Below are 12,984 nucleotides of genomic sequence, written 5' to 3' on the forward strand. Positions count from 1 at the left end.
AAAGTTTTGTATCAGCTGCCAAATGGGCTAACAGTCTGAGTTCCAGCTGAGAATAAATCAGCTGCTAAAAGGATGTTTTCAGGGTGGGCCACCAGAGCGTGGCGAAGGCTTATGGTATAGTCTTCGAATTCTTGTGTCTGAAAGGTTTCAAAAGAAAGTTTTTGAGCCACTAATTCTATGCACAAATAATAAAAATAATACACTCTGAAAAATAATTCATGACACTTATACCACTACATTCAGCAGAAACATTGAACTTATGCACCTGAATAAATACCTCCAAACCAATATTGAGAAGTGGAAATTGGAGACATGTAAAGTTAGAGAAGTTGGAGAGCTAAATTAAAAGATACCAAAGAAACAGAGACGTCAGAGAAAAATATTGTCAGGTGACAAACAGATGCTGCAAAGTGTGTTTAGTACTGTCTACAGTGTGCCAAATAAAGTAAGCTGTAAGCAGTATCCCATTTTACAGCCAAGTAAAATTTACCATATTTGATAAAAGTCAGAACTTGGCATACTTACCAAGAGAGGCGCTAACTGCGTCATTATCCTTGAATTTGACAAAGCCTGTTGTTGCTTCCTCAAACCACAATTGCCATCTGAAGTCCCTTTAATTTCTTTCTGTTAAGAGCATAACATATCTGTAAGACTTTCATGAATAATATAGGTCTAAGTGCAGAAGCTAGTAAAAAAATTCTGATGTTATCACAAGTTATACTCAGTGTTGCAGTGTGATTAGTGCCATTTATAAGCAGTGCCAAACCTATCATCCTAATGGGAAATGTAATTAAAGAAAGAAAGCTATCTGATGATTGGCTTAACTAAAATATACACAGTTTCTATGCATATGGATCTCAAGTCAAAGGCAGGTATTCAATATGCTGCTTCTGCCATAAAGGAACCATAACACTTTTTTAATCACAAACGGTCAAAGCTCCTCACTCAGATTCAATCACATTCCAGATTATAATTTACAATGTTTTAAATTCTTTAAATTTCCTAGGCTTGATTTTCAATGTTTTAACTCTTTCCTTTCCTTTTATAATCAAATGAAGTGTTTTGCCTCTTAATACAAATAACAAAAATAATCAAGAATTTCTCTCTAAAGAGCACAGAAAAAAAAAGTAAATTGTGCTTGTCAACACATTTCATAATTTGAGAAAATCAAATAATCAGTACCAAACCCTACAATTTACCTTTTTACTAGCCTTCCAAGAAAGGACTCAATTCCTACAAACAGTTTACAAAAAATGCCTAACCTGAATGTTGAAATCTCTTGGTACGGTCTGAAGGTTTGGGTCATGCATTGTTACTCTTCCTGTTGCAGTATGCATATGTATTCTAGGATGAATACGATCCATTCCCAGATACTTACTAAATACACGCTCATGCTGCAAGGGAAACACCACCTGCAAAAATATTTTGACAACAATGAGTATGAAATTCTGTTACATACAAGACACTGCAAAATAACAATTTGTCGAAAATTGTATTTTTCCTAACTATACAAACCTGAGGTCCTTTAACAATAGGAAGGTACTTAGCAGCAGCTGAACTGGTCGTAAGCTTCGAACAAGGGGGTTCGGTAGTTAACTGCTTGTCCTGCAGTTGCGAGGAGAGGAGTCACTTTGCTTTATGCCCAGGAAAACGCAGAGTGACGGGTGGCATGAGGAGGGACTATATGTAAAGGACCTCAGGTTTGTATAGTTAGGAAAAATACAGTTTTTGACAAATTGTTATTTGTTCTGGTACGTATACCAACCCTCGGTCCTTTAATAATAGGAAGACTCACTTATTGGTGGGTGGAATCCGAGTCTTATGAACAGACTGGTGTTCATCCTACCTTGGTTCCCTACCTGGTCATAAGAGCAAAGGGAGGGATCCTAGCCTCTGCCCAGCTGATCGGGGTGTGCACTGCAGGATCAGTGTCAGACCTCTTATAAATAGCAACAAATGCAAGAACTAGTTCCTTCTTCAGGAGCCAAGATGAAGTCATGGGTTTGTCTCTTGTTGGCTTCCACTCCCCCCCTTGTTGGGGAGTGGTGGATAAAAAACTCCTATCCCTAATGAAAGGGATAGGATGGAGCTCGGTTGTGTAGCTTACCTGCATTGGCCTCCTGTTCAGCGTAGTGACGACCGCGGCCCTCTGCCCACAGGTAGAGGAGGAAGAACGAAGGAAGAGAAGCCAGTCACACTCTCTTTCACTCGTCCATTCATGCAGTCACACAAGGATGTGATGCTGTTCTGTCCGCTCGGGTGCTGGGTAGACTACACAACTTGTTGAGCAGCCACAACGGGTCCCAAGGAAAAAGTGTCCAAGGACCTGTGGGTAATATCCCGAAGGTAGAAGGAAGTAAAGGTGGTCTGGTTAGCCCAAACCCCTGCCTTTAGAACCTGCGCCAGGGAGAAGTTCTTGCGGAACGCAAGGGTTGGACCAATACCTCTGATTTCGTGGGCTCTCGGACGAAGGGTACGGGTGTCATCACTGCCATCCGCGTCGTACACCCTCCTGATCACCTCACGTAGCCAGAAAGAAAGTGTGTTTTTGGAAACTTCTTTCTTGGTAACCCCAACGCTAATGAAGAGGCGTCGACACTCAGGCCTTTGGTGTCGAGTTCTCTTCAGATAGCGCTGTAGCGCCCTCACAGGACAAAGCAGCATCTCATCCGCATCATCATCAGTAAAGTCCTTCAGGGAGGGGATCGTGACAGACTCGAACCGGTCGTCAGGGACCGAAGGATTCTGAGTCTTCACTACGAAGTTCGGGACAAAATCGAGCGCCACAGATCCCCATCCCCTGGAATGGTTGACGTTGAAGGAGAGACCATGAAGTTCCCCTACTCTCTTCGCCGATGCCAGGGCCAGCAAGAAGAGGGTCATGAGGGTCAGATCCCTGTCTGACGACTCAGAGTGGCTCGAACAGTCTGCGAGTCAAACTCCTAAGGACGAGAGTCACATCCCACCCCGGGGGCCTGAGTTCCCTGGGTGGGCAAGACCTCTCGAAGTTCTTCATCAGGAGGGAGATCTCGAAGGAAGAAGAGATGTCCACACCTCACAGTTTAAGGACTAGGGCTAGGGCGGCTCTGTATCCTTTAACTGCAGAGACGGAGAGGAGCTTCTCTCGGCGAAGGAAAACGAGGAAATCCACTGCCTGTTGAACAGTAGCTCTGAGAGGAGAGAGACCCCGTCCACAACACCAACCACAGAAGAAGGACCACTTACCCTGGTATACAGCTGCAGAGGACTGTCTGAGGCATCCAGCCATCTCTGTTGCTGCGCTGCAAGAAAAGCCTCTCGCTCGCAAGAGATGGTGGATAACAGCCAGCCGTGCGGACACAGGGACTCGACTGACCGGTGGTACCGCTCTACGTGTGGCTGGCACAGGAGGTTGTGCCAGGGGGGAATCTCCTTTGGTGCCTCGGCGAGCAGAGCCAGCAGGTCCGGAAACAGCTTGAGGCCATTTGGGTGCCACCAGGATCATCCGAAGGTTCGGGGTGATCAGCGCCCTGCTGATCACCTTGCGAATCAGACAGAACGGGGGAAAGGCGTAAACGAAGAGGTTGTCCCACAGGTGTTGAAGAGCGTCCTCTGCAGCTGCCCATGGGTCCGGCACAACTGAGTAGAAAACCTTAAGTTTTCTGTTGTGCCGGGTGGCAAACAGGTCTACGACTGGACGCCCCCACAGGTTGAAGAGCCTTCCTGCCACATCTGGGGTGAAGGGACCACTCGGTTCCTATCACCTGATCCCGACGGCTGAGCTTGTCTGCTACTACATTCCTCTTCCCTGGAATGCAGCGGGCTGACAGCTCTACTGAGTGAGCCACAGCCCACTCGTGCACCCGCAACGTCAACTGATGCAACTGGAGGGACACTAGGCCCCCCTGTTTGTTGACGTACGCCACTACCGTGGTGTTGTCGCTCATCAACACCACTGAGTGTCCCACCAGACGATCTTGGAACTCTTGGAGAGCGAAGAATGCTGCCTTAGAGCTCCAGGACGTTGATGTGAAGGTGCTTGTCGTGATGATCCCACACACCCGCAGCCAGCAACAACTCCAGGTGTGCGCCCCATCCCCCGGTTGATGCGTCTGAAAACAGCACTCCTCTTACAAGGTTCCCGTCGTCCAGCCACCAGGCTAGGTCCTGCCTCACCTCCTCCGTGAGGGACATGGGGAAGAAAGGCGGGTCTCTCGCCTGTGACCAACACTCCTTTAGTCTCCACTGGAGAGACCGCAGGTGAAGATGTCCGTGAGGAACTAACTTCTTGAGAGACGACAGGTTACCGATCAAGACCTGCCACTGCTGAGCTGGTTGCTCCTGTCGAGACAGGAACTGTCTTGCTGCCTCTCTGAACCTGCTGATCCGCGAATCTGCGGGGAAGACTTGCCCTGCTACCGTGTCGATCAGCATGCCCAGGTACTTCATCCGCTGCTTGGGCTCGAGATCCGACTTCTCGTAATTCACTATGATCCCCAGATCGCGGCAGAATTCAAGGAGTCGATCCCTGTCCTGTAGCAACTGCGAGCGGGAGCTCGCCAGGACTAGCCAATTGTCGAGATACCTCAGAATACGTATACCTACTGAGTGGGCCCAAGTAGACACCAGCATGAACACTTGCGTGAACACCTGTGGGGTGGTTGAGAGACCGAAACAAAGTGCCCTGAATTGGTAAACCGTCCCGTCGACAATGAAACGGAGGTACTTCCTGGAGGATTGATGGATGGGTATCTGGAAATATGTGTCCTTCAGATCCACAAAAAGCATGAAGTCGTTCTCCCTGATGGAATCGAGCACTGATCGTGCTGTTTTCATCATGAACCGAGTCTGGCGAATGAATCGGTTCAAGGGAGAGAGATCTATCACCAGGCGCCAGCCCCCCGAGGACTTCTCCACCAGGAAAAGTCGACTGTAAAAGCCCGGCGACTGATCCCATACGATCTCCACAGCACGTTTGCTCAGCATGGCTTCTACTTCCTGCTGAAGCACCACGTCCTTGGTTGAACCAGGAACGTACGTCTGAAGATGGACCGGGTTGGAGGTGAAGGGTGGCCGAGACTCGAAGGGTAGTAAATATCCCTCCCGAAGGACGTTCACTATCCAGGTCTCCGCTCGGTAGCAATGCCATGTTGCCCAATGGCTCACCAGGCACCCCCCCACTTCATGCAGCAGGTGAGGGGGAACGCTGTCCCTAGTGTTTCCCGCCTCTCTTCGGCTTCTTCCCAGATCCTCCTTGAGAGAAGGACTGGGAGGAGGGCTGGTTACGGTCGCTCCTTACCGAAGAAGTCGAAGGCAGAGTCTTCCCTCTGGGCTTCAATGAAGCAATCGTCTTAGCCGCAGAGGAAGCACTAGCTAAACTCTTGGGCTTAGCCGCAGTCGTTCGAGGTTGCCCAGCCACCTTTGAGACTGCCTGGTGGACTAAACAGTCACTCTCGTCAGTGCGCCGTTGTTCCACCGCAGCGTCCACCATCTCTCTGGGGAAGAGAGAGGAGGAACTCCGCACCGGTCCGTTGCAAAGACCCAAGGCCGCCTCTCACCCAGCCGCCCTGGTCACTCGGATGAGAACAGCATCCCTACGCCAAAGAACCAGGTGGGCCAGGTAGGAGATGGCCCTACCTCCAGACTGGCACAGTCTCACAAAAGCCGGGTCCCCTTCAGGAGTGATGTTTCCCAAGGAGGCCGCAGTTTTCGACTCTGTGAGGGACCACAGGTCGAGCCAGGAGACTGCTTGGAATGCTGCCATAGCAGTAGATTCCAAGGCAAGTGCCTCTTGCTGCGAGAACCAGAGGTTCTCCGACAGGAGCTGCTGCAGAGACACCCCGGAGTTAACCTAGCTAGCTCCGGGTTAACCTGTTTGAACGGCAGAGGATCTTCCGAAGGCACGTAGAAGTGCCTCTGTCGTGGTAGAGGTGGGGGAAGGAGCTTGGATGACCTACCGGACCGGAACGAACCCTCCTGTCCAGAAACAAGAGCGTCCACCTGGCCCAGCACACTGTCAGCCAAGGCTGATCGCAGCAGACCCATCGTCGTCCTAGGTTCCTTTTTGGGACCCCAGAACGACTCCATACCTGATGTGGGCTAGGAAGGTGGGAGCGGCGATCCTTCCCCAAGGTCGTTGTGCTGATGAATCAGCGCAATAACCTCTGAGAACGACCTCCGGATCTCGGGAGTGACTGCATCCTGCGGAGACGGGCCGTCAAGCCCGTCCAACGAGAATGCCTCCCAAGACCCTCCTCCTTCCACAAGAGGAACCACAACAGACCCCTCATGGTCTCCTCCTGCCACTTGCGAGTACAATCTGGTTGATCTGAGGACCGTGCCAGGTTCGTAGGGCGTCGTGGCGGGATCGCGCCACTCGCGATCACTCCTGATCGCCTCGCTCTTCCCGGTGTAGCCCGAGGAAGTTGAAGGGATAGGAGAGGAAGCCCTAATGCTCCCCCCGCACCCACCGGCAGAACCAGTGTGCTGAGGGGGCTGCAGGCGATCGTCAACCCGTGGTGGAAATTGAGCTGCAGGCCTAGTCGAGCAGCTGGACTGAGAACAGCGGCGACGGTCCCGGTGGGAGTGGCGGTCAGGGGACAGGCAGAGTCTGCTGTTGTGGTGGGAGCGAGGCCTGTCCTCATGGCGCGTCATGTCGCTTGGACCAGCCGAAGCTGGTTCAGGCAACCGAGGGGACCGCTTCCTTGCCTCAGCCCGCGAATGGTCTGGGACTGTCGCGTCAACCCTGGGTACCAGCGGCTCGCCACGATCTTTCGAGTGTGGAGGAGGGTGCTCGGTACCCTGACGTGGAGTTGTACTCTGGGTCCTCTATCCGTTCGTCTACACCACGCAGACGGGTAGAGACCCATTCTAACCACCCGACCTTTGCTTCCCCAGGTGCTACTGCTACGAGGGACGACCTTGGACAGGTGTGGGCATCGTTGGGCTTGCAGGGCGTGCCGAGTGTCCAGGGGCTGCTCTACCATCTGGCTGGCTCTGTTGTGGTCACACATGCCACGGTGACCACCACTATCACTACGTTGTCAACCCCAGGCTATGCTGCTCCCCCTCATCTGGTGTATTCCCCGCATGTGGTGTCTGTAACACCAACTTCATCGGTGCAGGGGCCGATCGCCGTGCCACGGGGGAGTGTGATGCCACCGCCACCCGGGTTTGCCGTGCTGCCGAAACCAAACTTCGTGTGTCCGAAGAGCTCGCCCCTGGACCTGCCGCCGATGCCAAGGATGTCGGTGACACTGGTCCGTCCTCCTGGCTTGAGTGCACCACCTGCTGTACCTGCCCAGCCGCTGACGAGTGATGAGATGTTGCCGACCACTGCTGCCGTTTCTGTACCTGCCGTTCCTGTCGTGACTGTTCCTGTGATGCCTGCACCTGCTGATGTCGTTCCTGTTTGTGGCGCTGCTGCTCCCGATGTCGGTCTGTCTGGACAGGTGCGTCCGGGCCCTGTTGCTTCGGCAACAGCAGCCCCGGCTCCACCCTGGATGGCTGACTTGACATCGGTCCTGAGGAAGCTGACGAAGAAGAGGAAGAGGAGGAAGGTGTCGTCGTCGTCGTCTGCCGCCTCTCCCCCTTAGACTTCTAAGGCTTCACAGCCTAAGAAGAAGAAGGTTGCCTCCTCCCCCCCTAAGAAGTCTCCTTCGAGAGCTTCTAAGGGTCCGTCTCGCCGGGGGGTTCTTCCGCTGGTCCTCCTGCTCCTTCGGGAGCAGGGCCCGTCTCTTCTTCCGCAAGGAAGAAGACTACGGGGACCAGAGGGGTGTCAGCTAACACCGGCACTTCCTCACCTGGTGTCGGAGGCTCTGCCACTGCATCAGGTTCTGTCTCGGCCACGAGAGGTACCGAGTGTACGGTCGCCTGCCAGCGACCGTGCAGCCAGGAACCAGACGTCTGAGCTCGCTCAGCGTCAGGTTCATGGCACGGAGCGGAAGTCTGGTGACAGCCGCTCACGCGACTCTCACCAGACCAGCTCTCGCTCTTGCGGCGACCAGCTGGCTACCCGGGCTGACGTGACGGTCCACGACCGGCCACGGGCTGAGGCTGGGAAGAGGTACCTCCAATTGCTGGTGCCAGCTACGGCTGGCACCAGCGACGTGACGTGACAAGCACCGGTCTCACCGTGACAGAGGAGCCTGCAGGTCGTCTGACCGTCGCTCTCACAGAGAGCGATCGGGTACGGCAACCAGCACCAGCTCTTCTGACACTCGAGATCGGGGCTGCTGTGCTCAGTCCAGCCATTCTCCACAGCGAGACGGTTCGACCAGGCCTGCAGCTCGATCGCCACCGCGGGTTGGTGATTGCCTGCAGCCCTCCAAGTCTGCTGGTTCTGCCAGCGAGCGAGGGGGGAGCGTCAGGTCTGCCTCTCCCATACCTTCAACCTCCTCGGGTTACACCGGGAGGAGCGAGGTATTGAGGAGTGATCGTGAGGGGTGCGCTCCTCATGATCCCACCACAACGCCCTACGTGCCAGGCACAGTTCTCGGACCGACCAGGACGTAGGCGCAAGTGGCTGGAGGAGACCGAGAGGGGTCTGTCGCTGTTCCCCCCCTCGAGGGGGGAGGGTCTCGGGAGGTGCTCCTGTTCGAGGGACTGGACGGTCCTACTCCTCAGGATGCAGTGACTCCAGAGATCCAGAGGAACTTTGCCGAGGTTATTGCGCTGATTCGTCAGCACAACGAACTCCGGGGAAGGGTCGCCACTCCCACCTTCCGAGCACATGTCCCGGCTCGAGTCGTTCTGGGGCCCGAAGAGGGAACCCAGACCGACGGTGGGATTGCCGCGATCAGAGCTCGCCGACTCGCTTCTGAACCAGGTTGAGTCTCTTGTCTCCGGGCAGAGCTCTCTCAGGTCAGGCAGGTCGAGCAAGCTACTTCCGCCTCCTCTACTGCGACGGCGGCGATTCTACGTGCCGTCTGAAGACCCGATGCCACCCAAACAGGTGAACCCGGAGTTAGCCAGGCTAACACCGGGGGTGTCTCTGCAGCAGCTCCTGTCAGAGAACCTATGGTTCTTGCAGCAAGAGGCACTAGGCCTGGAATCCACTGCCATGGCAGCTTTCCAGGCCGTCTCCTGGCTAGAGCTGTGGTCCCTCACAGTGTCTAAGGTCGCAGCCAACTCCGGGGGAATCTCCCCCGAAGAAGACTCGGCCTTCAGGAGGCTTTGCCAGTCTGGAGGAAGAGCCATCTCCTTCCTAGCCCACCAGACGGTAAACCTGTGGGCTAACCTGGTACTCCGACGTAGGGACGCTGTCCTTACGCGAGTATCCAGGGCGGCTGGGCGTGAGGCGGCATTAGGGCTTCATAATGGACCTTTACGAAGTTCCTCATCTCTCTTCCCAGGAGAGATGGTGGATGCTGCGGTGGACAGATGGCGCACTGATGACAGTGACTGTCTGGTACACCAGGCAGTTTCGAAGGCTTCTGGGCAACCTCGAACTACGGCCAAGCCAAAGAGCTCGGCTAGCGCTTCCTCGGCAGCTAAGACGGTAGCCTCGTCGAAGCCCCGTGGAAAGACTCTGTCTTCTTCATCTTCTGCCAAGGGGAGCCGTAACCAGCCCTCCTCCAGCCTTCCTTCTCGCGAGGAGGGTCAGGGAAGAAGTCGAAGAAAGGGGGGAAACGCTAGGGATGGCGTTCCCCCTCACCTGCTGCCGGAAGTGGGGGGGTGCCTGGCCAGCCATTGGGCAACTTGGCAGCGCTACGGCGCCGAGACCTGGATAGTAGATGTCCTTCGGGAGGGATATCTATTACCCTTCGAATCTCGGCCACCCCTCACCTCCAACCCGGTTCAACAGCAATCGTACGATCCAGGCTCTTCGAAGGACGTAGCACAGAGACAGGAGATCCAGACCATGCTGAGCAAACGAGCTGTAGAGATCGTCACGGATCAGTCACCGGGCTTTTACAGTCGTCTTTTCCTGGTGGAAAAAGTCTACGGGGGGTGGCCTGCTGGCACCCGGTGATAGATCTCTCTCCCCTGAACCGGTTCGTTTGCCAGACCCGGTTCACGATGGAGACGGCACGCTCCGTGCTCGACTCCATCAGGGAGAACGATTTCATGCTTTCAGTGGACCTGTAGGATGTGTATTTCCAAAAAAATATCCATCCATCAGTCCTCCAGAAAGTACCTCCGCTTCATCCTCGACGGGACGGTGTACCAATTCAGGGCACTTTGCTTTGGTCTCTTAACCGCCCCACAGGTGTTCACGCAAGTGTTCACTCTGGTGTCTGCTTAGGCCCATTCGCACGGGATACGTCTGATGAGGTATCTCGACGATTGGTTAGTCCTGGCGAGCTCCCGCTCGCAGTTGCTGCAGGACAGGGATCGGCTACTCGAGTTCTGTCGCGATCTAGGGATCGTGGTGAACTTCGAGAAGTCCGATCTCGAACCCAAGCAGAGGATGAAGTACCTGGGTAGTCTTCCCCGCAAACTCGCAGATCAGCAGATTTAGGGAGGCAGCCAACCAGTTCCTGTCTCGGCAGGAACAGGCAGCTCAGCGATGGCAAGTCGTGATCGGACACCTGTCGTCACTCGAGAAGTTAGTCCTTCACGGGCGTCTTCACCTGCGGTCTCTTCAGTGGAGACTAAAGGAGAGTTAGTCACAGGCAATGGATCCCCCAAACTTTCCAGTGTCCCTGACACCGGAGGTGAGGCAGGACCTAGCCTGGTGGCTGGACGACAGGAACCTCTTAAAGGGAGTGCCTCTCCGCACTCGCCCCCCGGAGATGCAGCTGTTCTCAGACGCATCGACCCAGGGGTGGGGCGCACACCTGGAGGAGTTGCTGACTTCAGGAGTGTGGGACGATCACGACAAGCACCTTCACATCAATGTACTGGAACTCGAGGCAGCGTTTCTCGCGCTCCAAGAGTTCCAGGACCGCTTGATGGGACACTCAGTGGTGTTGATGTTCGACAACACCACAGTGGTGGTTTACGTCAACAAACAGGGGGGCCTAGTGTCTCTCCCGTTGTACCAGTTGACTCGGCAGGTGCACGAGTGGGCCGAAGCTCACTCAATAGAGCTGTCAGCACGCTACATTCCAGGGAAGAGGAATGTAGTAGCGGACAAGCTCAGCCGTCGGGATCAGGTGATAGGGACCGAATAATCTCTACACCAGGATGTGGCGGAGAGGCTCTTCGACCTGTGGGGGCGACCAGTCGTGGATCTGTTCGCCACCCGGCACAACAGAAAACTTCAGGTTTTCTTTTCAGCCGTGCCGGACCCATGGGCAGCTGCAGAGGACGCTCTTCAACATCCATGGGACAACCTCTTCGCGTACGCCTTTTCCCCGTTCAGCCTGATTCGCAAGGTGATCAGTCGAGTACTGGTCACCCCGAATCTCAGGATGATCCTGGTGGCTCCCAAATGGCCCCAGGCCATTTGGTATCCGGACCTACTGGCTCTTCTCGCAGGAGAACCGAGAGAGATTCCCCCTTGGCACAACCTTCTCGTCCAGCCACACGTAGAGCGGTACCACCAAACAGTCCAATCCCTACGACTTCACGGCTGGCTGTTATCCACCATCTCTTGCGAACGAGAGGCTTTTCTCGTAGCGCAGCAACAGAGATGGCTGGAAACGTCCGTCAGTCCTCTGCAGCTGTGTACCAGGGGAAGTGGGCCGTCTTATCTGGTTGGTGTCGTAGACGGGGTATATCTCCTCTCAGAGCCACTCTTCAGCAGGTAGCGGATTTCCTCGTATTTCTTCGCCGAGAGAAGCTCCTCTCAGTCCCCACAGTCAAAGGATATAGAGCCGCCTTGGCACTAGTCCTAAAACTGAGGGGATTGGATATCTCGAACTCGTTCGAGATCTCCTTGCTTATGAGGAGCTTCGAAAGGTCTTGCCCACCCAGGGAACTAAGGCCCCCTGCGTGGGACGTGACTCTCGTCCTTATGAGTTTGACTCGAAGACACCTTCGAGACACTCCGAGAGTCGTCAGACAGGGATCTGACCCTCATGACCCTCTTCTTGCTGGCCCTGGCATCAGCGAAGAGAGTAGGGGAACTTCATGGTCTTTCCTTCGATGTACGACACTCCAGGGGATGGGGATCTGTGACGCTCGATTTCGTCCCGAACTTCGTTGCGAAGACTCAGAAACCGTCGGTCCCTGACGACAGGTTCGAGTCTTTCACGATCCCTTCCCTAATGGACTTCACCGATAATGATGCGGATGAGATGCTGCTTTGTCCTGTGAGGGCGCTACGGCGCTATCTGAAGAGAACTCGACACCTCAGGCCTGAGTGTCGACGCCTCTTCGTTAGCACCGGGGTAACCAAGAAAGAAGTATCCAAGAACACTCTTTCTTTCTGGCTGCGTGAGGTGATCAGGAGGGCGTATGAGGCTGATGGTAGTGACGACATCCGTACGCCCCGTCCGAGAGCCCACGAAGTCAGAAGTATTGGCCCGTCTATGGCGTTCCGTAAGAACTTCTCCGTGGCGCAGGTCCTGAAGGCAGGGGTCTGGGCCAACCAGACTACCTTCACGTCCTTCTACCTTCGGGATATTGCCCACAGGTCCTTGGATACCTTTTCCTTGGGACCCGTGGTGGCTGCTCAACAAGTTGTGTAGCTTACCCAGACCCTCGCAGGCTGAACACCAATGAGTCCTGGTGTGACTGTGCGAATAGATGTGAGAATGAGTGAGTGACTGGCTTCTCTTCCCATCTTTTCCTTCTCCTCTACCTTGGGCAGAGGGTCAAGGTCATCACTCTGCTGGATGAGGACGAGATGCAGGTGAGCTATATGACAGAGCCCCATCCTATCCCTTTCATTAGGGATAGGAGCAGAATATCCACCACTTCCTCCTACAAGGGGGGGAAGTGGATGCCAACAAGAGACAAACCCATAACTTTATATTTGCTCCTGTACAGGAACAAGTTCTTACATTGCTGGTACGAAGAGACACGCTTGCCTCTCTCTTAGTACTTGGTCCAGAGGTCTGACCATTGATCCTGCGGTGCACACCCCGATCAATCGGACAGAGGCTTGGATCCCTC

At 54.3% G+C, this 12,984-nt stretch overlaps 1 protein-coding gene across 1 annotated transcript; it reads right to left on the minus strand.

The window, feature by feature from the left end:
- Positions 1-11: 11 nt before the first annotated feature.
- Positions 12-12,745, minus strand: LOC135200636 (DNA polymerase theta-like). Its single transcript, XM_064229245.1, has 4 exons — positions 12,563-12,745; positions 1,263-1,412; positions 526-624; positions 12-137 (listed from the first exon to the last, which is right to left on the minus strand). Exons 1-4 carry the CDS (start codon positions 12,743-12,745, stop codon positions 12-14), a joined length of 558 nt encoding a protein of 185 aa, XP_064085315.1.
- Positions 12,746-12,984: the final 239 nt, after the last annotated feature.

This window comes from Macrobrachium nipponense, chromosome 27 (genome assembly GCF_015104395.2).
Source record: "Macrobrachium nipponense isolate FS-2020 chromosome 27, ASM1510439v2, whole genome shotgun sequence".
NCBI lineage: Eukaryota > Metazoa > Arthropoda > Malacostraca > Decapoda > Palaemonidae > Macrobrachium > Macrobrachium nipponense.

Excerpts from the sequence above, each read along its gene's own strand:
- LOC135200636 (XM_064229245.1), bottom strand. The coding sequence starts at position 12,745 with ATGGGGCTCTGTCATATAGCTCACCTGCATCTCGTCCTCATCCAGCAG. Across the intron at positions 1,413-12,562 it reads TTCAGCCTGCGAGGGTCTGG|GTGGTGTTTCCCTTGCAGCA; the intron begins GTAAGCTACACA and ends ATATTTTTGCAG. Across the intron at positions 138-525 it reads CGCAGTTAGCGCCTCTCTTG|ACACAAGAATTCGAAGACTA; the intron begins GTAAGTATGCCA and ends GAAACCTTTCAG.